At 42.7% G+C, this 26,713-nt stretch overlaps 1 protein-coding gene across 5 annotated transcripts in view; it reads right to left on the reverse strand.

Moving 5' to 3' along the window:
- The window catches only part of utrn (utrophin), a 174,061-nt gene that overhangs the window by 26,199 nt on the left and 121,149 nt on the right, over nt 1-26,713 (reverse strand). For all 5 annotated transcript variants that reach the window (XM_035143484.2, XM_035143485.2, XM_035143482.2 and 2 more), the window contains 8 exons: nt 18,898-18,959; nt 17,633-17,707; nt 14,027-14,228; nt 12,705-12,790; nt 11,140-11,297; nt 7,258-7,424; nt 4,804-4,915; nt 1,483-1,619 (listed from right to left, as the gene is read on the reverse strand). In XM_035143484.2, the coding sequence (XP_034999375.2) occupies nt 1,483-1,619; nt 4,804-4,915; nt 7,258-7,424; nt 11,140-11,297; nt 12,705-12,790; nt 14,027-14,228; nt 17,633-17,707; nt 18,898-18,959 (999 nt within the window). The remainder of the gene's footprint in view (nt 1-1,482; nt 1,620-4,803; nt 4,916-7,257; nt 7,425-11,139; nt 11,298-12,704; nt 12,791-14,026; nt 14,229-17,632; nt 17,708-18,897; nt 18,960-26,713) is intronic.

Here is a 26,713-nt window from a genome sequence, read left to right on the forward strand (position 1 = left end):
AGGAAGGGAAGTGAGAAGGGAGCGAGGTGGGAGGCGTGGGGGAGGACAGGCGAGGACGGGAGGGATGAAAGAGGGAGTGCAATCCATCTGCGGGGCGACTGCGTGTAACTGGATGTCGGAGGGGGGAAATGTATCGTAAGTGAACAGGTGAGTCACTGTGTGTGTGTGTGTGCGCGCGTAGACTTCTTTGAGAGTTTCCTGAGCAGAAAAGATACAAATCTAATTTGTGCAAAAGTAAAAAGTGAGCACGGGCGAGAAATGTCCGGGTCTAATGTGAGGAGTGAGTGAGTGAGTGGCAGAGATAAAAGAGCTGATGGATAAAACGCAGAGAAAACAGTGCGACAGTCTCCGAGCACACAGGGCACAGCAATTAAGGCTTTGTCAAGTTGAAGAAAATTAATATCACGAGTCCTGTCACCTGAGTAATATTGCCTCGGAGGCTAAAGTGTTGTAAATGAGAGTCTGTGTTGCAAACCGGGCACATGACGTTTTTGAGATATGTGGCGAGCAGGGAGGTTAAATTAAAAGAAGCCATCAAGTTGCATTTTGGGAGGTGGAGGATCCAAAGTTTTCAGGGGCTTGAGGCAACATCCACACTGACGCATTTTGGTGCATGTGCCTGGATCATTGTCTCCAAATGCTTCAGGTTCTTCTCCCGCCATAAAACACAAAGTTTTCAAACTAATTCTGAGCCAACGTTACCCCAAACTTCTCCATTTAAAGTCTAGGGATGGTAATCCTGGAAAAGCAAGGGAGGGCTACACTTAGAAATATGAAACCGATGCATCCCAGCCCTACGTCCCCCCTAAGAAAAGTCCCTTTTCCGTGACTTCCTCGCTATCGTCTCTGCTTCAGGAGTTAGGGTCTGTCTCTCCGGCTGAAGACTCCAGGTAGGCAGGCAGGTCAGTTAGCGACAGACCGGTACGCCAGCGAATAATCTGGTCCAAATGAAACTATTACAGTCCTGCAAGGGGCCACTTTTCCCCTGACCGCTTTATTTATTGATGGCTGTCCGGTCGTGAAGAGGATTTCAAGTATGAGAAAAAGTGTTTCAGAAGCAAATGATTCTCTTCCTTTAAGGGATCTAAACCTCCAGGTAGGTGTGAGAGCTCGATGTAGACGTAAGAAAGATGATGTGTTTTAAATCTAAAACATATGAGTGTGGATGCAGCCAGTGTCACAATATGTTTTGACCTCTGCAGCATCTATGTTGATTATTCATATTTTAATCTGTCTCTTACTAGTCCCAAACGTGCAAAAGTGTCTCAGTGTATAGAGCGAGGACGTAGGATACAATCCCACGTGGTCACAGGAGACACATTTATACTCTGAACAGGAACTCAGCGGCTTGTGGACCCAACAGACATAAAACTAAACGTGGTCTCTGGTTCATCCATCATTCAATTAAGAGTTTTTATTGTACCTCCGCTCATCAGACTTTAGCACTGCCCCGATTCACAAAGACACTTAGATGTTACTTACGTTTCCATGTTGTCTCCTTCCAGGACCGTCTGGACCGGCAGGTAACCGAGCCGAGGATGTTTGGCAAAGTACTTCTTCGATCGGAATTTGTTCTTCAGCACTTTGGTGAAATCGCGCATGTCCTCACCTGATGTCGTCTGTGAGATACACAGAGAGAAAGATGGTTTAATTCAGTGAGAGTGTGTGTGTGTGTGTGTCGAGTGCACACATAAGCAGCATATGCATTTGAGTAGAGGAGAGCGTGTGTTGTTAATTAGACACTTAGCAGAGGTGTTCCTCCTTCAAAGTGCTTTCTGCCGCGCAAGCAAACAACAAATTACCACAACAGTCCGACCAGAGGGTGAGAAAATCCTTTCGCAGAGGATTCAGGCAACTAAAACTAAACACACACACACAAAAACAGATAAATACGCAACTCCCTCAGTTGAAAGCTATGTGTAAATTAACATATTGACTTCGCTTGGCTTATTGACTAATTCACACTATTTGAGACGGTAGCATGAACAAACCATTAGCAAATAAAATACAATTACACACTGAAGCTGGAGACGGATTTGTGCAAGTTAAATGTGTGTTTTTGTGTAAGCTCCTTCCTTTTTTTTGGAGATATATTCATTTTAACAATGTTTTCTTGCCTTTAATAGATAGTGACAATATAGATACTGACAGGAAACAATGAAGCGAGAGAGAAAGGCAGCGGTGTGACGTGCGACAAAGGTCATAACCAAAGCAGCTTCTCTCCTCTTAGGAAAGGTATAAACATTGAAATTACAAGCAATCGATAAAACACAACAGCAAATTTGTCTTCATCAATATCCCTGACAAAAGCCCAATGAAACGATATAAATGCCCCTCCTATAAAAAACTAAACGCAATAAAAAAAAAAAGGCAATATTGCAGCCATAAAGTAAACAGTACAACGAAGATGAAAAATCCCATTAAATGACCACAGAGTTTCACAAAAGCCACTCTCCATCTGCAACTATTATTCAATATGGACTCAAGTTTCCAAAGACATAAAGTGGAAAGGCAATTTGATTTGAGCACAGGGAGAAGCGTAAACATAATTATATATAACGCTCACATTTTCTTTAGAGAAAACAAAGCCAAACAATAAAAAAAGCTTCACACTCTCAGGTGTCGAATAAAGTCGGGTTTAACTGCAGGATTTAAAATGACACAGGAAGTTGGTTCAGATAAGGTTTTATTCGATTCACCCCCGAGCAGGAGCTACAGGTTTTGGTCTTGGACTCTTGGAACAGCTCTGAACTGCTGGACTTCTAACAAACTCCAGTGTCTTGTGGTTCAATTAACATTTGTAAAGTTGGATAAACAGTGTTTACGAAGAGCTTGACCCACACTGTGGTCGATCAATATCTTGAAAGTAGTGATGGTGATAAGTTGTGGCTGGTTACTGGCAGACAAAGAGCTTGAATTTAAGGTAAATCAAATAATAACTGCATGTAATCTTGTGTCATATCAGACCTCTTGGTAATTTACAGGCTTCTTTGCAACAGGCTGCTGACATTAGCATTGTTTCTGCAGCCTCCGGCACCAATTATTTTATCTGTATGATGGGATTTTGCATGTGAATAGAAAGGATCTGTGTAGGTGAGGGAGTTTGAGCAGGCTATTGTTGCCCCACAGTTAAATCTGCATTCATATGCAAATAGCCTTTAATACAGATTAGCCAAAATGTCATCTGGACCTAAAACACCTAAGTGATAAAAGAAACTAGTCAGACTGTTGGGCCGGATTTTCACTGTCTACAGCCGAAGCCTCAAAATATTGGCAGTTGCCCCCAGAGGCTAATTCGTCCTCAGATGATACACAGTGGGCTCATAGACTGCCGATTATTATGCTTCTGATGTGTCATCATGGCAGTATTATCAGTGTGGTCCGTAAATCCACGATCTCATTAAAAAAACAGTCCTGCCAGGCTGCTCAGATCAGTTTGATGACCCGCTGTAGAGAGTGGAGGACAGTGTGAGGAAGCAATTACTGGGCAGGTCAGAGATACACTGATATACATGGATGTAAACAAATTCGTTTGAAATCAGGTCTAATGACACGCGGCAGTGAGGGTCACGCTGTAAACAAATCTCACCGCCATTAACACGACAAGCTCAATTGTTAGTTTGAGGTTGATTTGTAAGCAAAAAGCATGCGAGTTCATTTTTTACTGCTTGTATGAATTTGAAAATACATTTCATACGCCGGCTTGTTTTGAATAAATCAATAAATAAACCCGACATTAAATCACTTTGATTTTAAGATGCAACAGTAAAAGTAAAAATGTGGAAAAAGTCAGGAGGAAATGCTGAACCTCCCCTCTGAGGTCATTGTGTGTTTCTTCTTTTTCGATTAAAGTTGTCGATCAGTAAAAACTTGAGTGAGTAACATTCCCTGTAGCTGAATAATAATTTTGCACAAACCTTTTTAAGAGCTTGTTGCTGCAGTAAAGTTAAACACGGTATAATGTTTTTATTTCAAAGTTGCGGCAGGCGGCTGCCGGGCATCTACACTCAGGGAAGAATGATCACTGCTCCCTACAGCTGCTCCTCCGAAGTCAATATCTATCCCATTTGCAAAATTGAAAAAGCAAATTAAAAGACCCAAAAAAAAAGGAGAGGCATCACCGCTCCAGTCAATCAGAGTTTGATGTGAAGCAATACTGGAAAGAGTTGGCTCGCAAGTGTGTGATTAGAATTGAGGAGAAGAGAGCAAATGTTCAATTTCCCCAAAGCCCCCCCCCTTTCTCATATTCTTCTCTCTGCGCAGTCGTAAAAGTGAAATATGGCTTTCTGGCAAAATTTTTTAAAAAGACCTCAGAGAGCCATGACCATTTTAGCGTTTCTTCATGTAAATCCAAATAAGCCGGAGGTCTGTCGGGGGGGTTGATTGTGGAACAAGTCGGAGGAATCGAATCGGGAAGTGAGACAGTGGGGGGGGGAATGCAAATCAGATCAGGTGCACATAAAAGGGAATACTTCTGGCAAAAGTAAGCTCACATTGTTAGACGATTGTGATCCACCCCTTGTCCATCATGCACTGTGACTTGCAAATTCTCGAATTACCAAACATTTGGAAAAGTAACACGACGGAACATTTTAAAAATAAAAGCCCAGTGGTTTATGTAAGAATATGAGAGAATAGAAAGTAACCAGAGTCTGACAGCGTCTTGTGAATTTGTGTGCTGTCATTAAATGGACGGGCATGTGTAGAAGAGATAGGAGAAGACTTGCTGAACGTGTGTCCATGTGTGTGTGTGTGTGTGTGTGTGTGTGTGTGTGTGTGTGTTTGTGTGCTTCAGTCCCTCACCGGCGTGCAGTACTCCACCATGGGGTAGTTGAGCTTGTGGCCCTTGGCGGTGCGCCCGGAAAAGAAGCAGCTCTGACAAACGTCGTAGTTGAAATGCTTCAGACTGCGATACCTGGGGAGAGAGGGAGGCGAAAAGTGAGATAAGTTGAGTTGAGAAGTTGTGTAAGTGTGTGTGTGTGTGTGTGTGTGTGTGTGTGTGTCAACATGTGCATGTAGAGGACTGCGTGACTGCGTGACAAAGTAAATCGAAAGCTGTCAAGGAGGCACCAGTGTAGCCTGGAGATGAGTCATGTTGGAATACTGCATATGTGCACACACACACACACACACACACACACACACACACACACACACACACACACACACCTCACTATTCTGACAGTGTGACCGACAGTTGGATTTCTATCAAAAACACGACGACGTGACAACAGCTGTCGGGATGTTCTCCCCTGCAGCCACTGTAGCCAGGAAGCCATTTAACAGCTAAATTGAGACAGGAGCCTTTCAGACATAATAGCTTAAGTCCTTTATCTGTCTCTCGTCTGCAGCTCTCCCAAGGTTAGCGGAGTGCTGAGCACAGAGAGAGAGAGAGAGACATATATTAAAGGATGCAACGCCACACACGACGCCGCCAAGTCAAATGCGCCATTACGTACTGACATTGGCGTCGTTAGGCCGGAGCGTTGCAGGCTACAGCCGCCAATGTTTCATGAATAGCCCCCAGTGTATAAATCTAGCTATATAAATCTATATACATACATGTACTTATGCATATTCATCGGCCGTTCCGGTAAGGCACTAAAACCCTCGAAAATAATATATTGTTTGCGAGTATTCAAGGCAGCGGATCTACTTCATGCTTCTTGGCACGGGTACATTTTTGTGAGAGAGATGGACAAAGAGAGAGAGAGAGATGGACAGAGAGGGGGAGAGAGAGACTTATTGTTGTTCTGGTTGTAGCTAGCGAGCTTATTTGCTGAGACAATACTTAACGGCCACGAAGATAATAAGCTTTTTCAATAATCATATCAATGTTGATTATTGCCATTCTTTAAATAGTGCGTCTACAAAAGCCACAACCATTCCTGTAAAAATGCTGAATAGCCTTAAACAGCAAACCTAACACAATAAAAGTAAATGAGATGGTCGTAAAAACAAAGTTTAAAACAAAAGAAGAGAAATAAAACTGCATCAAAATTATAGGTCAGCAATTTTATTATCATTATCAATTGCACAAATTATCCTAAAACTCCCGCAAAGGCCGTTTGTATCACTGGCACTTCGTAGCAGAGGCCAGTTTTAATTATCGCTGAGAATGTAATACATGCACGGAAAACGTTTGCATGAGCGCACAGGAAATGGTGCATGTTGACTGCGGTTCGGTTGCTTGTTAACTATCCAGCTGATTTGTGACAGTCGAGTTGACAAAGGAATATCCTCTGACATTTAAATGCTGTTTGAATTTCCGGATGATCTCATGTGCCTCGCCTGTTAAAAAAAAGAAAACAACTACGAGAAAAAAAGCACATCTCCCGTTATAACACGACTGGTGTCATGTCTCACGGCCGCACAAAATGCTGCTCTGCATTTTTTCTTGCTCTCTCGCCGTTCCCTCCCTCCGTCGCTGCCGCTCATCGATCACTGACAGAACCTGGGAGACATGTGCTTCATCAAGTGTCCGACTGTATTTCTCTTTCTGCTGGCAAAGCAGGGGGATGTGAGGGGGACGATTCTGCCTCCCGATGTCACTTAGCCTGGTGTTGCACCTCTCTACGGGCGCAGAAAAATACTTTCCCCTGCCAGAGTCGTCCCTGAAAAACTGAGATTTGTGATAAACTGATTGAAACTGCCGCACCGCCGCCCGCGTCCTTTACCTGTTGTTACTGTGTAAGTCTAAGTGAGCGGGGACCAAATGAAACTAAGGCACTTAAGTGTGTGTTTTTATTGTCAGTATCAGAGGGTGGTCTGTTATGGATTGCTTGCCAAGCGATCAGCTCCCTGTGAACTTTGTGAATGTGCTGCTGTGGAATATGTTTGTGTGTGTTGTTGTTGGTGAGTGTGTGTGTGTGTGTGTGTATGTGGGTCGCAAACCTCCGGATGGTATTTAGTCAGTGGTGTATCAGCTGCTGACATTTAGATAAATGCCTGCCCTCCAGAGCAGATCTGCCCTTTATGCTCAACAAGGAGAGAACAATACAGAGTGTGTGTGTGTGTGTGTGTGTGTGTGTGTGTGTGTGTGTGTGTGTGTGTGTGTGTGTGTGTGTGTGTGTGTGTGTGTGTGTGTGTGTGTGTGTGTGTGTGTGTGTGAGATGTTTGTGTTCGGCCTGTAACATGTTGCAGCCTTGTCACATCTATTTATCACGTTTTATCCACTAATATTTAATTAAATGCTAAATATTAGCACGTGTGTGTGTGTGTGTGTGTGTGTGTGTGTGTGTGTGTGTGTGTGTTTACCTGAAGCCAACAATGGGACACTCCTTGCAGATGTTACACTTTGCCTGATGCTTCGCCGTCTCTGCGGCGGCGACTCTGTGCAGCACAGGAAGCCAAACCATGGACTGAGGCTCCAGACGCATCCAATCAACAAACTGCCTGGGCTCCAGCTCCACCTTATTGGTCACCTGGCCATAAAAGAGGCGGGGCGAAAAAGTTAGACACTTCAATTCAAAGTTTGGGAAAACAGGTGAAGTTTAGCGTTTGCAGCCAGCTGATAAACTCTAAAGGCATAAGCGTGAAAGAGAAACATGACTGACACCATGCCAAGAAATGTATATGAGGCTCCAACTCTTTTGCTTGTTACCCAAAGTCTAATAAAGATGAAGACAAATTTAAGATTACCATACATATTAAAGTGACGTCTCCCTCGGGCGCATTATGGCCTTGAATTGTGGACGTGACTAAATAACTTTTACAAGCCTCTTATTCATGTTTATTGGCTAAAATTTCTTAGAGTAAACATTGATTTACTCCAACATCCTCCCTGACCTTGTCCTACACTTCCCCCGCTGCCATGCAACAGCCACACAGCTCCGTGCGAGTGTACAACACCCGAACCTCCAAACTGCTGCTTTAAAGATCTGGAGGAGTTCATGATGAATTAACGAATCATGTCAGAGTTGTTAAAAGTTTCCACAGTCCAACCTTTGTCCCTTTTGCAATGAACTAACTTACAAACCTGATACAGCAGAGTTCACGATGTACTGTATTTTTAAGTAGAACCTTTGTTCAACTGCAGGTTATAATGAGCCCTTCGAAACGTCAGCTCAGGGGAAAAGCTCTGACATGGCTGCTGTTACCGCTAAACAAATCAAAGACGACCTTTCCATCGTCCCTGACAGGCAAAAAGGGCAACAAATGCAGCGAAGGGCTGAATACATATGAAATTGGAGGAGAGAATAATCAAAGGGAATAAAGCACATATCTCTGTGTGTGTATGTGTGTGTGTGTGTGCGCTCCAACGATCCCCTCCCAAGGCTCATGGTGTGTACGACTGTCTCAGTTTTATTAGCATATCCTTCTGAAAATAAATTCACGCTACAAATCAAACTAAAAGGAAGCACATTCCAACCTGAAAATTGGAAACAGGGATTGGCTTATTAAATTAAAATTCACGGTTGGTTATCAGAGACAACATTCATCAGTCAGCCTGTGTGTGTGTGTGTGTGTGTGTGTGTTGTGTGTGTGTGTGTGTGTGGTGGGAGAGAGATAGGAGAAATTTTATGGTGCTGACCCAAATGTATTCATAGCACCAAATATTGAAAAAGTCAAGTGCTCAAATATTTACGAAGATTTCTCCTCTTCTGTACTCGTGAAAAGTTTCTTGATTAAGTTTTGCCAACTACAGTTCAGATGCCTACATTTATGCAAATTCAACATTCAGGAAGTTCTGGGTAATTTTATATAAAAACATGTTTATGCTTCTAAAAAGGAAGGTATCTAAAAGAAAATTGCTTTTGGTATTAAATCTGAAACTTTCAAATGACTCCCAGCCTTTAAGATAATGTAAAGGGTTAGGTTTCATTTTAAGTGAGGTTTAATAATCAATTTTTAAAAACACACGTTGGTTGTTTCAGTTGGGTCTAAGATCGTCTGAAGTTAAATTCCATGAGAAGTGATGACGCTGCCCATGAAACTTTTTCGCCCTGCAGTCAACTTTAAATCCTCAACCCTTCAATTTGACCTTCCTCAGCATCTCTCCTCTACGTCAGACTCATCCTCACCTTCCTCTCCTCCTACTTGTCACCTCACTGTAGAATTATGGCGCTTAATTACCGCTGGGGAGAGATGGCTGGAGGGATATCGACGCATAGAGACGGACGGACGGATGGATGGATGGATGGAGGAGAGGGACAAAGGAAGAGTGAAAGGTGGCATATTTATTGCAGGCGCAACCTGTTCATCACAGGCCCATTAAAGCAAATGGACTGGGTGACTGCACTGTCACTGGCAGGGCAGACTGAAACACAGATGGGATAGGGCTCTGCTTGACTGTGTGTGTGTGTGTGTGTGTGTGTGTGTGTGTGTGTGTGTGTGTGTGTGTGTGTGTGTGTGTGTGTGTGTGTTTCTACCTGCCAACTTGGTTTGATGACTGAGTGATTAATGAGCACCTGGACTACAGCCGGCCCAGCAACTTATGATCATGTCTGTAAATAGTTTGTGCACGTTCTTGTGCTCATGCATGCTCGTGTGCGTGGATGTGTGTATCAATGTGTCATCCACGCAGTGAATTGTAGCCAATGCGGAGTTTGCCCCTTTACCTTTTGCATTATTTTGAGAAAGACAAGGTTTGAAAGTGCCTCACTCGGCTATTTTGGGAGCCGCAGCGCAGGGTATCAGTGGAATTTACAGCTTCCTAATTTTAATGTTTGGCATTTATGACTGCCGAAGCATGAGCCAGGGGAGAAAGAGGGAGAAAAATGAAACGGTGATCCCGGGGGATGAAGACATCATTAAACGCCAGTAATGTCTCGAGATAAACCCGGTGGAAAGTGGTTCGCTGGCCGCAGTAAAACACCAGAGGACAGCCAGCAGAAGCCCGGGGGCCATTTTCAGGCTTCAAGATTGGTCAGCACAGCTTAAATATTAAAACACTTTTATAGAAGTGAGAGTGACAGGAGGTGGATGGCCGGGAAATGCGGAGGCGACTGCAGGTATCTGATGACAATTTGATTTTAGGGAAGATGCAGCACAGAACTGAATACTTTGTTTTACATATTGCAGTATTGATAACTGTCCCAAAAAAAATGTTACCAGGTTAGTTGTGGCAGATTGTGATTAAACAAAAAAGTTAGGGACTAATATGCTCAGCAGATTACTCCTTTTGGGCAAACAAAACCAAATCTTATTTTTTGCATAAATTCTCAAAATTTATATTGTGTGCATCCAACAAACATTGTGTATAACCGTGCATGAACTCGGCAAAACCCAGCAGCATTTTCAAGAAGCAGAGGCTCCTTGAAAAGAAGTTGAATACCTGCAGAGTCCCACTGAGCTGCACATCTTACCAATAGATGGCATGCACAACTATCCATTATCTGTAGCACTTATCCTTGCAAGGGGGCTGAGGCTAGACAGGTCTCACGCACGACTAACCCCAGAATATTGAGATATTCCATAGTCCAGGCAGATCACTCAATATCACGGAGGCCTTAGGTACTTATTAGATTTAATAAGATGATTTTTTTTGTATTTGATCCCATTTTTTTCAGTTGAATTTGGTGATTTAAACAGTTCATCTGTTTGTTTTTTTTGCTTCATTGCCATTTTCAACCCATACCTGGCAATTAACATTAAATAAGAAAACTTTCTCCAGACTGGGCTTCACCTCACTCACGTGCACCTATAGAATAGATGAAATATTACAGGAGTCTCACAGGAGCACCGCATCCACACAAATACCTCTATACAGACACGCAGACATATCCATACACCCACATACATTATACATGTACACATACATCTACACATGCATTGGGTTTTTATATCCAAATGTAAGGGGAGCAGGATTCCTAACAAAACTAATTGGTGCAAATCTCCTTCAATAGAATAAATTTGTATCTGTGTTCTAAGTGATAATATTCTAAGATTGACAAGACTTTATATGATGGAAAAACATGAATCATGTGGATTGTTGTGCATGTGTCCTTTTTAACACAACTGGTAACAACACGGCCAAAATACAAATCTAAAAATATATTCCCCTCCGCTGCCAGTAAACCGTACAGTATTAAGAACAATATGTGATTACTAAAACCTAATCCCCAGTTGCTGTGCTTATTTATTCCAGATGTGTGTATGAGCACAGTGATGCTTTCTGCGTGTTGCATTTGAACATACGTGCTGGAAGCAGCTGCGGACGCTGGGCTCGATGTTGGAGCCGCCGAAGGCGGCCACCTCCCCCAGCTGCCTCGGAATCTGGATGGCTTCGTGCAGGAGAAGTCCGAGCTGCCGCTGGTCACACGTGTCACCTGCCGACGCCACCTGGCTGAAGAGGTCTGGGGGGGAGGAGAAGAGGAGGCAGAGAAAATATGAGAAGAGAGGCTGTGAGGGAAACAGTCATAGCATGTGGGTGATATTTAAAGGAAAATATATAGTGTGGGTATAAATACACTCGATGTACAGGGAGAAAGAGTAAAAGTATTGCAGGGAGAGGGAGGGAAATGTTGGTGTGTGTGTGTATGAAGTGTGGCATGGAGGACACATGGAAATGATGCATTTTTTATCTTTCTGTCTCACTTCTTGCACACCAGGCTATTTTCCTCTCTAATCTGCCGCTCCCTGCCTCCAACTCGCCACCACATTCTCATATAGACTGATAGAGTTGTACTGGCAGGGATACCTGCCCATTGACACGTGCTGTAGGCTCAGCCAGTGTCAGCGTGCTTACGGCGGTTGTATTTTAGATAGAAGTTATGAAACGTCTCCGGAGCTCGTGCACAAACTGAGCAAAGAGAGGAGAGAGGCTAATGCGGAGGAGCAGGGGAGGGAGAAGAAGGAGAAACGGAGGGCATGACAGGTCTTTCTGCTCCGCTTGCAGCTGACTTTGATCTCTGTGTGAGACCTGGCCCTGACACTAGCTTCTGTTGTGTGTGTGTGTGTGTGTGTGACATGCAAACACAAGGCGCTTGTTTCATGACCCCTTTCCTCCACACACACTTTGTGGCATCTGACGGTTCAACCCCCTCATCTCCAACTCACGACTTTCTGCCACGAGATTACATTTGACATAAGCAAATGGCTCCGTGCCTGGTTACGTGTGAATGCGTGTGGGTTGCTGTGCAGCTATATGCACGGGACTGAAAGACAATGAGACTTTAAGATAGTAAAAGGAGGAGGGATGCAATCAACCGTGCTTGATACCCTTCTCAGGCTAATAGAAACTGCCAGTGGAACGAATAGGCTCAAGGAGTCCATGCCATGGCAGGAGAGAGGGAGGAGGGGAGGAGGAGGCGGAGGGGAGGAATGAGGATGGAGGAAAGAAGGGAGGAAGGAGTAAGTAAGACAGGACAGAAGACAAAGTGGCACCGTTAGATGGATGAACAATGGTGCGAGCAGTGACAGCGGAGGAAGAGAGAGATAAAGCAGTCGAAACACAGAGCAGAAAACAAAATGAGTCTCCTCCCTGTGCAGGGAGCCGATATTCACGCTCCCTAATCCTCAAAATAAATCAGAATAGAGAATTAAATAAAAAAAACAGAAGGAGCGCGTAGGAGGTCTCTCATCCAATTAGACGACTCGCTCTCCAGCCCTCTCTCCCTGGCTCTCCGCGAGCCTGATTAATACTGCTGGGATTACAGCTGTACTGGAGCAGTATGGGATGGACTCGCCGCAGACTGGGTCTGTATTGTGTGGAGGGGGTGTTTATATTCCTACCCGCTAATACCTTCTCACCGTACACTTACATTTGTATTTCTCCTCCAGGTGACCCTTAGACAGAGAGAGCACGCCGATCTTCATGGACAGGACGCGGATCTTCCCACTGCGGCCACTGCAGAGAACACAAACACCGGCAATTAGGCCTTTTATTGTATTTATTGTGGGATTATACGTTTGTGTCCAGTAGCGAGAAGAAAGGATGTGAACCCTTCTTAATTCCTGCTTCTTTTTAGTGTTGACTTTATTAGAGTTCACATACTATTTCCAGCTAAAGTTATTATGTTATTAGTTAAAATAATTTCTTCATAATTATAACTATGAGGATAAAACAATATTTGTTAACATTTGCCTGCTAGTTTGAAGGATTACAAAAACTACTTGAGGGATTCATTTGAAACTTGTTGGAAGGTTGAGAATGGGTCAGGAACATTTTTTTTAAATAATAATTTTGTATATCTGGACCAGTGGAGGGATCCAGGAAGTCTTTTCACAAACTTTAACATGAGATAGGGTGTTTTTTCTTTACATTTTCATTGATACATTGATGAAAATATGAGGGCCGTTGAGTGTTTGCCATTTGGTGCAGATCCAAATAAAAACCTGGATCTAGTGAATATAAATGTAGTTACACAAGGGGACAGTTGGGCCTTGGTGAAGAAATGTGCTCTGAGTGTCCTTCCACTTTAAGATCTTAGTATCGAAATACAGATGATTCCCAAGGGTTCACTTATTTTCTTCTTACCACTATATATCCAGTGTGATTATGTGTTTATTTCAGTGCAGTTCTGAACTATATGCGACAGGAAATCATTATGTGCTTGGAAAAAAAACTTAATTGTGTGCATGTTCCCTTAGTTCCATCTTTGTGAAAGAGCGATTGAATTTCTAATTGCATCGTCAGTACAGCCACAGAAAAATGTTCAGACCAGTAAATAAGATGTTTACAGCCTGAATAGACTGCTGTGTTTATGCTGTTCAGACCAGTGCAGAGCATATTTGCCCATTTGTATGGGAATTTCCAAACACAAACAGTGTGCAACAGCGATTTGAATGCCAACCGCTCATGCCGATGCATATAGCATGTTGACAATGTCAGAATATGAAGCGCATGAGTCTATAAATATGTACAAAACAATCATTATGCAACATCATCATTATGCACATATGGCACCAACAATAAGGGAATTTGAAAATTCAAAGCCTCGGCACCGCCACTTTCATCCAATCTGATTCAGGACATTTTATACACTATATTTAAAGATGTAGATGGCAATGTACACAACGTGGAACAAATTCCAGCCTGATGCATAATCCTCTGCCCTGAACGCAGAGCAGTTGGCATACGTACGTATCGTAAACGTTGAGCAGCCAGTTGAGACACATGTCGACGCACAGAGGCACGTTGACCAGGTCCTTGTGCTCCTGCTCCAGGCCGTCGTAGATGGACGTCAGGCAGTTGATGACGTCGGGGACGGAGAGCAGCTGACTGTTGTTGGTGAGTTTGTGCTGCTCGAAGGTGTTCTGTGCCACGCTGAGGTCCAACAGGTCCACTGTAGGTGAGGAGGAGGAGGAAGAGGAGGAGGAAGGATGAGAGGGGGTAGATGGAAAAGATAATAGGGGACACCACAGGGCAGAAACAACGAGGAGACAGGAAGGACAATTATTAGGAGAAGTGAAAGTGAAGAAGGGAGGAGAGCAGGCGGAGGTTAACGAGAACAGACAGAAGGAACAGAGGAAAAATGTAAAAGAGAAAAACCCCATGAGGAGTGATGGGACAGAGGGACAAAAAAAGGCAAATTAGAACCATCAGTAATCTTCTCTTCTTGCTCATTGGGCTTTCAGCAGCAGACTATTCTTAGAGGCACTTTCAAAATGCAGACTTGACTGATATTTTGTCCAAAATAGTTCATAACAACAAAGCACGGAAGTCTGCGGGGAGCACAGACGGAGGACAGATGGATCATTGCTGTGAAATATTAATACGAGAAAGAAATCTGAACAAGAAAAGACAAACGAGACAAAAACATGCAAGACAAAGCACTCTCGTTTCCACTAATTTAATTTTTGGTTACGTCTATGACAAAAGGAAGGATTGTTAGAAATCAATGTCTCAAGCAGATTTCCATTATCTTCCATACTTCAGCTTTGACTTATGTTAAGAGTAAAGTGGAATATTTAATAAAACTGGCTAATCAAGTCCTCTGGGACAACACTATTAAACTGCTGCATAGACAGACACAAACACAGAGAGATAACCACGAGTAATAGTAACATTGATCAAGTAAATTACACTTTCTGCAGCTGTGATGCAGCAGATTGTGCCACAGACAAACACACACCAACTGAAAAGCTGTGGTATATATATATATGCTGTTTTAACACTGAGAACTGCCCCAGTCTGACTCCTGAAATATTATTTTTCTGAAAATAAGCAGCAGATCTGCCTGTGGGGTGAGATTATTTCACCTTTTCTAGGTCAGGGATCTGCCTTAATCTGTCTCCCATCAAGATACTGATGCTCCTCGACGTGATAAAGAAGAATCTGAGACGAATTAAAAGTGAATGTTCTGCGCTCTCAAAACACAGTCATATTAATAGATCATATGCTTTCAGGAAACAGTGTTTAAATATGAGTTTACAGATCCATCAAGGGCGAGCTCAGATCCCGATAAGAATCCTAATCAGTGTTTTATAAACGGTCCAGTGGAAAGGTCAGCACCTCATCTCTGTTCAGAACATGACTCCAGGTGGTAAAACACATGCACAGTGTCTGGTCTGCTATATTGGATGAATTAGTTTGACCAAAATCACAACAATTACAGTGTAACATAGAATATAACAACGTTTGTTTATCAGTAGGATTACACAAAAACTACTAAACCGTTTCTATTAAATTTTGGTGCGGATACAGGTATTTTCCCTGCAGCGTTTCCCAAAGAATGAATCTAATCTATGGCAGGAGTGGGGGTGCCCACACATTAACCCCCCATGTGCTACAGACTCTGAGTGACAGATTCACTGACTACAGAGTGAAGAGACGTTCTGCTGTGAGAGAGAGAGAACTGCATTGCATGCCACTTGCACCGCTGCAGCTGAAACTAGGAGGTCTGGCCGTCTGCGTGGAAAGTAAAAACTTTATGGACGATAGGGCGAGTTGAAAATCTCTAATGTTATTAGGAGTGTTTCAATTTGTTTGGTTCATTATGAATCTGTGCTGGTACATATTAGAATATATTGGCCTGCCACAGTTTAGATGATAAATGGGAAACACTGATTTGACATGGAGGGAAAGGACATTAGTCCTGGCAGGGGGATGAGCCCTTCTAGTTACCATTAAAATAAATTGCACAAGCATATTTTGACAAACTCCTGCATTAGCTAATTTCAGGGTTAAATCAAACCATATTACTTCAGATTTACCCCAAAAATACTAAAACACAAGAGGCTCAACATTTTTTTTAATGGCCATGTTTTCACCTCTTTCTCCTCACTTAATTCTCTTCATTTGCTCCTGTCACTTTCACCTCCTCTGCGGCTCCTTGCCTTAAGTTACCCCAGACAGGACTAATTACTGGAGTGTATCCACGTGGAGGGAGCTCAGCGGGGCAGCCATGCTGTCGGAAAGCAAAACTTCTCTCACTACGCATGCACGGATGGAGCTCAGAGGCTGGCACATTAGCGGGATGCCATGCAAGCTCATTTGTGCTTCTCCAGCCCCCCTGGCACAGACTTAACCCAATTAGCCGTTTTATAGTATCCCTGTTTGTTAGTGTGTGTGTATGCGCATCATTCTCTGACATACACAATAAAATACACACACTTTCATACAGCACACTCAGGTCTTCAAGCAAAGATTCCACATGAATCCAGGCTAATAACTAATAACTACTGATCCTTCTGTGTGTATGTGTGTATAGAATCACACAGACGTGCGCAAGCACACGCACACGCACACACACACACACAGAACAGTTTTGGGACTCTTCTAATCTAATGGATGAAATTGAATTGCAGCGCCCCAAGTCGAAATCACTCAGGCTAATGCATTCCCGCCACAAACGCATGCATGCAATCAGAGAGAGGCAATATGAGATAGGAAACTAAAACTCCTAAATCACTCAAGCTCATTAACAAACATAAAAAACACCACAACGCACTTTGGTTCCCACGAATATCCAGGTGCACATGTGGAAAAGCTGCACACACGCCCACATGAGACCAGGTTATATTTTATCTGTTTGTTTCATACACGCACACAGAGCAAATTTCCTACAAACAGCGGGATGTAATTGAGGAGTGTGGGCTCGCAGTGTGTGTTGCTGTAACGGTGTCAACCGCTGGTTAATGGTTAACATTTGTCACCATTATTACACTGTACGGGGCCCAAGTAGCTGCTGCCGTGCTGGTTGAAACCTCATGAGAGGGGAGTCAGCATACACCTGCAGTCTGTGTGTGTGTACAGGTGGGGTTGATAGCCACATGAGACTGAAAGAAGTAGCTTCCTTCATCAAAGCTTCCATTATAACCAATAAAACAGTGGCTCTCGCTTTGAAAAAAATGGTAATAGAAAAAAAACACAGCAAAAAACAAATATCCCACCTGTGCACATCCAATGAGTCTCTGCTCAACAGGCTTAACAAAAGCACCTGCTGTGACTGTGCATGGACAACACACACACACACACACACACACACACACACACACACACACACACACACACACACACACACACACACACACACACACACACACACACACACACACACACACACACACACACACAAAACAACACCCCAATGTTGTGCTTGCAATTTTAAAAATGAAAAAGCATCTGGCAAAGATCCAAATCATCGCCGCATTCCCTTGTTCCACCCAGACTTCAAAAGAAGTGGACTACAACTGTCAGAATTAAGGTGTGCATGCACGTGTGTGTGTCTGTGTGTGTATTACTTACAACACAGTGCTTTCTGTAGTCGGCGGATCTTCATGGCTGTTCGGTATGCTGAGAATCTCACATTGTTCAAGTCCGCTACAGGCAGGGATAGAGACAGAGACATGAACAGATGAAGGACAAAAAGAGAACAGAGGCAGAACATCAGGAAACATAACAACAAAACAAATCCTCCAACTGGGCATCAACAAGCAGAACCTCTGTTCTCAGTGGAAGCCGACTTTCTGTTAGTTATTGTCCACAGGGGGAGCGGCTGCTAATGTGAACTGTATAATTAGGTTAGTGATTTGGGTCTCGGTGGGGTGCGGTGCTATTTGTTGAGCCGCTGGCCTACAGCGAATGCTCCCAAAGTTTCACAGCTTATTACTTATCCGGCTGCTCATTTATGAACAGTCATACGGGGCCGCCCCGCAGGGACGCGGACGTGCATACGGATATTAGCAGAAAGCGGGAGAGAGGGAAACGATCAGGCTGCGATTTTAAAGAAGTTAAATGTAAAGACTAAACCAACCGGACAAGTGAGAAATAGATCTGTGGGATGCGGGTTGATCCCCGACCACGAAACCAGCCCTCAAAGGACCAGAGGATTACATTACATCATTTCCTCTCGTGTTAGTTTTGCGTGACGATCATTTGTGATCTGTGTGCGTGTGGTACTCGCAAATTGCTTTTGTGAAACAGGCTCATTGTCCTTTTAAAGATCAGTGCACTGACATTACTTTACTTGTTTATTAAAGAGTCATTTCAACCAAACTGCAGAAAAATATTTTATTTTACTTTGAACAGTATTCTGATATAGTACGACTCCGTGCATGAATATATCATTAGTGAAAAGGTGAAGAAAATTATGTCTGCTCTGTAAATAGTTTGATTTATTGGCCCATGGTCTGAAAAATCAATCTTTGGAAATTTTGGCTACATCCCAACACGCCGGAAGAGAGAGACACTTTTATTTGTGGCGCTCAGAGCACTGACAGATTACATTTAGAAAATGAAAGACGAAAACATCTGTTTTCAGAATCAGCTTCCCTATGAAAACACACAGAACTTACAGATTTTATTCAGTTTTTTTCTGCTGAAATGCAACAAAAACACAAATAAAATGATCCTCGATTGCACTGTGGTGGCGGCACAAATGCAAAAGACATTTAGAGTATTCAAAAACCAGGGCAGATAAATACAAAACAAAACACTTCTTTGACAAGAACCTCAGCCTTAGATTTTTGGAAATAAAATCCACACCACGAGTGACTGTGAGTGCTTCTCACCTAGTGACTGGTAGAGTTCTGTCATCTTTGGATGGTCCCAGCAGGTCGTCTGCGTCTGGTGACTGAAAACCACAACAAGAGAAAACCGTGAGACGAGACACAAACACACACAAAGAGAGAGAGAGAGAGAAAGTGACAAACACTTTCAAGAATCACCGCAAAGGACAACAATAAAACAACAATGACAGACAAAAGCGTTTTTGAAAGCAGAGCTACACAATGTCAGGATGAATACACATGCGTCACTCTCATCATCATTATCATTTGACAAACTTTGTTGAAAACTATATTCAATGCGACTCTTTTGATGCCGCTTCCGAAATGAGGACAGAGGCTACAAAATTCTCCCACAAGTCAAAATAAATAACACGCAGAAAATGACGTCCTCTGAAAGAAACAACAAGAAAAGACAGACAAACACACACACACACAAACAGACGCACAAATAGACACATCGCTCTCATCATCACAGCGTCTGTCTTTTCACATAAAGGGACAGAGCCTCAACTCCCTGTTTACATTTCTACTACAGAGAGAAGCCACACACACACACACACACACACACACACACACACACACACACACACACACACACACACACACACACACACACACACACACACACACACACACACACACACACACACACACACACACACACAAAACAACAACAACAAACCAAATCTACTAAAAACCAACACTACCAAAAAAATACATTAAATAAAACTTGTTCCAGTAATGATCTAACATGGCCGTCTTCACACACAGGGCCACAAAAACATAATTCTCTCAAGCTGCAGCTGCCAATCAACGCGACTGTTTGAGCTCTGCCGGCCGCGGTGTGGCTCTGTGTGTATTTTAAGAAGCCACCTTAGCTGTCAGAAGCTGCACTCAGATCTGTGCGCTACGTTTGAGGAGGAGATGCGTTTTCTTTCTTTCCTGAATTCAGAGGCTCCCCTGTGGTTCCTGCGACGGCTCGCTCTCCGCTGGCAGCCAACAGGAGGGGAAGTCAAGAGCTGACAGTAAGCCGAGGTGGCAAAGTGGACGAGGACGGCCGCCCCCTGCTCGTCTCGTCCGCAGATGTTCATGACTATTTAACGGCTTCATGACCCTTTTTCACACCTGCACAGGCACCTGCTCTGACCTCCCTGTGCAGTGGACACGTTGCTGGTTTATTTAAACGAACAAGAGCTCGCCTGAAAACCTGAAAAGGTTAGAGTGAATCCAAGTCAGGGGATTTGCTGATATTTGCTGCGCACACATGCAGAGTTGGCTGACAGCTACCACCACAAAACGCCGCTGTCACTCAAGTGTAGAAGGGTACACTACAGATAAGATAAAGCGAGTTCAAAGATGGGACACACAATCAACTCCCATCGCAACAACAATCTGTATCATATCTTTGTACACACAGCACAAAGCAGGTAGCATTTCCATCAAAGGGATTAGACAGCTTGTGCTTATATCAGTAGCTCATGAATGCCATAATGAGGACAACTGTGTTGTCAGGTTCAACTGTCCTCAACGCTTTTCCCTCGACGTGTTCCCTTTGTAATGCCACAGCAATTCTTTTGTTGTCCCGGAGGAGCAAAAAAACCCCCAAACAAACTGATGACGCATATAATACAAAGCTGAACACAGCTCAGATAACGCAATGCAAACGTCCATCGGCGAGGGGAGAGACGTCAGAGACTATGAAAGGGCAGAAGGAAACTTTTTGGCATCTCAGTGAACCTCAGCACAGCGTGAGGGATCTCACATCTAAGACTGATATGGAGTTTTTGCGCCGATGTAACTGCTGATATTAGGGAATAAAACATTTCTGATACTGATATATCTACGGATTACAGAGCCCCCTGGTGACATTGGTGGGAAAATATTGTGTGGCCACAAGAATACTAACTCCTAGTAAAGTCCTCCCTTCTGATAAAGAAAAGAAAATGAGGTTTGATATTTTACTGTTTAACTTGAAAATAATCACTTTTTTACATAAAATGTAAACATACATGTTTTCATATATATATATTTATATATATATGTTTTTTGCATTGCATGTTCTGTGGAGTAAAAGATTTCATGATGGTGCATGTCAACAAACAAACTCTGATACCGTCTGTGAAAGGCTCATATCCGATAAATCAGTCGGGCTCCAGTTGCTTTCACGTCTAATCAGATTTGTGTGCACACCGGTATTCATGACTGATTTATATCAGATTAAGCTAATCAAATAAAGCATGGAAAGTATTAAAGCCTTGGAAGTTCGTAAAGTTAGGAGTCCAAACTTGAGTTGATGTCTCACAAACACAGTGTCGGAAAACACAGGGTTACTCGACCCTCTGATGCATCATTAGGACAATACTGTAGTGCAGGTAGAATGCCTGTATGTTGCTCTCAGGACAAGTAACACAGGAAGACAGACTGGTTGGTCAGAGGTTCATCCAACAGCAACATCCCGACCCACAACATGAGAAGAACAGAACCAGAGAGAGGATTCTAATGATGGAGGAGCAGCTCAGCTCAGTCTCAGATTCAAATTTTGTTCAACGAGAACTAGACAAGATTTATGATTCCTTTAAAAACATCTTATTGCTGATCTTGATCTGTGCTTTAATTTCAGAAACAATGAGATGATGAATTATGTAAATCACTCATTTAATCATTTAACATCACAACCACATTCATTTAATGATAGTTTAGCTGTTAAATTCACGTGGAAATCACACATCTACTCAAAATCCGGGCACAACCATTTTCAAATCGCATTTGATTGACAGCTTTAACACCAGCCTATATTGTAGAGACTCAAAAGGTCGAACACCAGGAACTGGACCAAACAGGTCAGATGATCAAGGTGCCCATCAAACCTTCCCAGTCATGGGACACAAGGGTGGTGAAATAAATGTTATTAATCGACCAACAGTAAAATGATTGCTTCTAGGTTCAAGGCATTTTCACATTTTAATGTATATATCGATGTTTTTATCCTAAACATAGTTGTTTTCCCGTCTTGTATCATTGTTATTGAATATCTTTTGGATTTTACAGTGATGTCAGACAAAGTAGGGAGGAGATGATCTGGGTTCTGGGAACTTGTGATGGGCAGCAAATAACTTCATTTCCTGGGATAAACATAAAACCACTTCTGTATCCATAACAACCCCTGTATCCATCTTCTAATCTCATAACTTGTAAACAGGTCAAAAATAAACACATGGTAATTAAAATACCTTGTAAAAGAATCAGTTTCCTGGTAATTCAGAAGGTCGCTAACTGTGAGCGAGAGCGACCGGGGAAGGAGCCGCTCGTGGTCTTATAAAAGACATGCGACATTTTCCTTCATAAACATCATTTAATGACATCGGGAGCGAGAATCAACACAGGAAATGGGGTCACATGAGGGAATACTGCGCCAGACGGGAAAGGACGAAATTTATGTAGCCGCTGAGGAGCCGTGAGGGAGAAAATAACCTTTTTACAAGATGTTTTTATGAGAATTTCTTTCTGTGCAGGTGTTGGACGAGAGGATGTGAGCCATCTCACCTCACACTTAACCACCGCACACTACCCACGGTGATAGCAATTAAGCATATCAAAAATATTTACTATGTTCCGTGACTTTTGCTCTGTCGCAATCCAACTGAAGGTTTTTTTTTACCAATTTCTTTCTTCTTCTCTGCTGCATCATATTTGAGCAAAAACACATTCTCCCTCTACGAGTGGCTGTATCTGTCTTCCTGTCACTCCAACAAGAGGCAGTGACAAAATTCCTCTTGGATACATCCATCCCATCCCGGGCAAAGGGGGGGTGATTTTATCCCGTCTAACGATTGGCTGCAGACCAGCCAACACTTCTGCACAACACTTCTCTTTCCTGCTGGGAGTTTGTCACTGTCAAACACTCGGAGGCAGCCATGAATGACAATGAGTGTGCAGAAGAATGATTACGAACATATCTGGATATCCAAAGAGGCAAGATTAGTCAAATATCTGATTGAGCAAGGAGAAGATTTCAGGACGTTTTTTCTGTCGGTGACAGCGACCTGCCAGACCACTCACAAAATGTCTGTGGCAGGTGATAAGTGTCTGTGTTCAACGCCTGACTTCTGCCTTTTTCTGGCTTTTACATCTCCTCCTCTGCCTCTTTAATTCATCTTTAAAAAATTAAACCACTCCTTCATCAGAGTCATCGGAATACTAATAGTAAGAATGGTCCCAATGGTCCAGATGCAAAAGAACCCAACAACGCATGTCTGGATTTTCACCAATCTTTGTGTGAATATTAATTGGGAGGGTTTCTCCACATTAACTGGTTTGGAGGACGACTCCACGAAACAGAACTGTTTGCTTGTTGCTTGAATGTGCACAGTGAAAACGATATCCTGCCTGCTTGCCGAAGATGGTAAAATCATTATGGATGGCCACCGATCAGCAGCCACCATCCACCGACCTGGGTAGGATCTGACTGTGACAGAAGGATGTTTTTTTTCGATGCCATTCCGTTTCACTATACTGCAGAAGCTGTGCTTTAGTTTGAAGCACAAACTATAGGATTTTCACCTGCACATACATTCTCTCTCTTTCTCTTACAGGGGATCTGGGGGATGGCAAAATTGACAGATTGATTAAAGGGGATGTTTCTTTGGTCGTTCTAGTTTAAAGGGGATGGCATTCACCCATATCCCCTTAAAAAACGCCTATCGAGTGTTCTGCTTTTGAAAGACAGTTCAAACAGCTTGCAATTCTTTTTCAAACCTGACATGTTGAGGAAGGTATACACATTGTCCATGGATGTATATAAAGGCTGTCAACTCCGCTAGACACATGATTTACCAGCACCCACTTTTTCCTGGCAAAAACATTGCAACCCAGAAAAGCCTTGGAATGAAGGCTGATCTTTGCAGAGATGCAGTCTTGCTTTATTTCCGCTCAGAAGGCCCTCAAGACTTGCTCAATTGCCAGAATGGGGCAAAATGGGACAGCATGCGAGGCAGCCAGCATGAGGCTGCTGCCGTAACTCGTGTGTCGCCTGAACTCCTCACTGCAGGGGCTGGATAAGGTGCAGGTTTAATCAGGGGCCCTTTGTCAGCCCGAAGAAAAGCCGGAGAATTCGAGAGGAGATGGAAAAAAGAGACGAGGAGGGGGCCTGTGGAAATGAATGTGTCAAAGACTGATGTGGGTGTTCCAAGGCTGTCACAGCGCTGAATGTGACCTGCGATTAGAGATGGATTTAGAGTTCAGTTTTCAGGCTGCAAATTAAGTGGGTTTGCGTGTATGTGTGTGTGTGTGGGGTGGGGGGTGGGAGGAGGAAGATTAGAGAGGCCAGGGTACAGCAAACTACATCCATTTCAAAACGAAAGAAACACCACACACTGGGGTTGAAGGAAAATTGATTCTTCCTGTTTTGGAGAGGCAGCACCCAGATGATGTGAGAGCCACCATGGGGAGAAAAGGCCCTGGTCCAACCATCCTAAAGGCATCAACACAACATATGACATGTGCCCAGAATGAGTCGTACACTTCTTTGAGTGTGTGTCAGCGTTTCCCTGCCAGCGTGAGGGTGAGTGAGTTCTCACCTGGTGATCAGATCTCACTTCCCTGCACTATATGCAAACAAAGACATCCGTGGTCAACAATGGTCGGATGTAACAAAGCACAATTATTGATTTTCTGTTACTTTTCACATTAACTCACATTTACATATATCAGCAAATATCTGTACTTTATACTTATACTCCTGTAAATGTTTAAAGAAATCAATAACGAGAGCAGCACTCATTGGTGTGGAAGAAACACCTCATATGGATTTGAAGGAAGTCACTGCAGACATTAGGACGTAGTAGATTGCTGCATTAGGAAATAGGCTACACTCTGCAATGCTTTTACTTTTTATTTAGTATATTTAAAAGCACATACTTACTTACTTTTACTTATGTAAAAACGCTAATGTGGTACTTTTATTTGAGTATATTTTTGTCTATTTATTTGTACTTTTACTTAAGTAAATAAAATGTGTCTATTTTCTCCACCACTGGTTGTATATGTGTTGGTCTGTGAGGGAGGAAGAAAGAGAAAGAAGGGCAGGTGGGGCTGAAAGAATCAATACACTGTGTGCAGCTCGACAAAATAAGATTTAACTTATTTGAAATCATAAAAAATGGAAAATCCATATGTGGAGGTCAGTGTTAATATTATAGCATTGGCCAAATGATTTTATATGTTGAGATTTTTAAGTTTATGATTCATAAAATGTTTCTCTACAAGTTTACACCATACTACTATATAAAAAAATGGTATCGCACATTTTGAAGAGAGTCAACCTATCACGGAGACGAGACTTGTAAATCTTCATTGCTGAAACTATAATTGTGGATTGCTCAGTGGAGGCTGGCCTCATTTATAAAAAATGACCATTTCACAATTTTACCGAGCCACTGACATTTCAACTCAGGGCGAAGGGCCATTTAAAGGGATCAGCCTTAAAAATAGACACACTTTACCGCCGTCAATCACAAAGTTAAGGCTGTAACAGTGTCCCAGCAGAAATGATAGAGAGAGACAAAGAAAGCGCGACTGACAAATGATCGCTGAAACTGCCTTCCAAAGATTTCTCTAACCACAAGGGTGAATTCAGGTCTGGTTAGTCAGCAGTTTGCTGACAGACGTTACATGATTTCCGGATAATGAGGTGAAACTTTTAAAAGTTTTCAAAAACTGACACATCCTGAGGAGCAGAGAAGGTGTCCTAGTTGCTACCATCATCTCATTGCTGGTTTAAATAAAAAACTGCTGTTTGGCCTGGTTTGGTAAATCAGGAAGCCACCTCATGTCAAGCTAAAGCTGCTATAGTGACTGTTAGAACAGCGTGGGAAGATGTCCACAGTGGATTCCGACAGGTACTAGTATATTCAATATCAAAAGAAGGTGCTGATGTTGGACTGAATGAGAAATGTGCAGGTGGAAAAGTTTGAATTTTAATACACACTGAGGAGAAGATCAGTCGAAAGAGTCGAGGTGGGAGTTAAATATTTGATGTGTGCACGAGGAATATACTTGAAACCACAGCTTCTATTTAAACATTAGAGGGTGATGTATATGAGAGGTCACTGGAGGTCAGCGCTATGATGTGGAAAGGTTAAAAATAGGTGAAGTGTTACCCACAGAAAAATGCTTGAGATAAAAAAGAAAATCCTGAGTATACTAGAAACATCAAAAACTAAAATTCTACTTCATTCGCACCATACTGCCCACATGTTGGTTTACTATACGCTGAGGAGGATAAAACAAATGGAAATACAAAGAGAAAGTTTGACGATCTGACAACACAGGGAATTTTGATTTAGTTTAATTTCTTTCCTGACCTGATGGGTACAGTTCATGGCCCATAAATGACTCATGAAGCAGCTGCATATAATTTATCCTATTATGCATATTATTCACTTTTTAAATAATTTGACCTTGTCAGACCCTCTACATTTTCATCGAAAGAAAATTTGTCTGAAATAAGAGATGCAGCTTGCGATGAATGGCCACAGGCAGAATGTATTGCAGTAAAGAGTCAGATGAAAAACAAACCTCAAACCATTAATATCAGAGATGGAGATAAATACCAAAAAGAATAGTTCAACACAGGACCATGTAAGGTCAATGTGCAAATAACTGCATTACAGTAATAGATGCATAATGTCATTCCGCCAAATTTGCATTCTGTGAAGTGTCAGCCAACTTCAACTGATCCCGACATTTGTGTTTGATCCGAGCCCCATTTGGCAAGAACAGGTTTGGACAAAAATTTCGAAATCACAATCGGGTTCAGATC

Source organism: Hippoglossus stenolepis, chromosome 20, assembly GCF_022539355.2.
Source record: "Hippoglossus stenolepis isolate QCI-W04-F060 chromosome 20, HSTE1.2, whole genome shotgun sequence".
Classification (NCBI taxonomy): Eukaryota; Metazoa; Chordata; class Actinopteri; order Pleuronectiformes; family Pleuronectidae; genus Hippoglossus; species Hippoglossus stenolepis.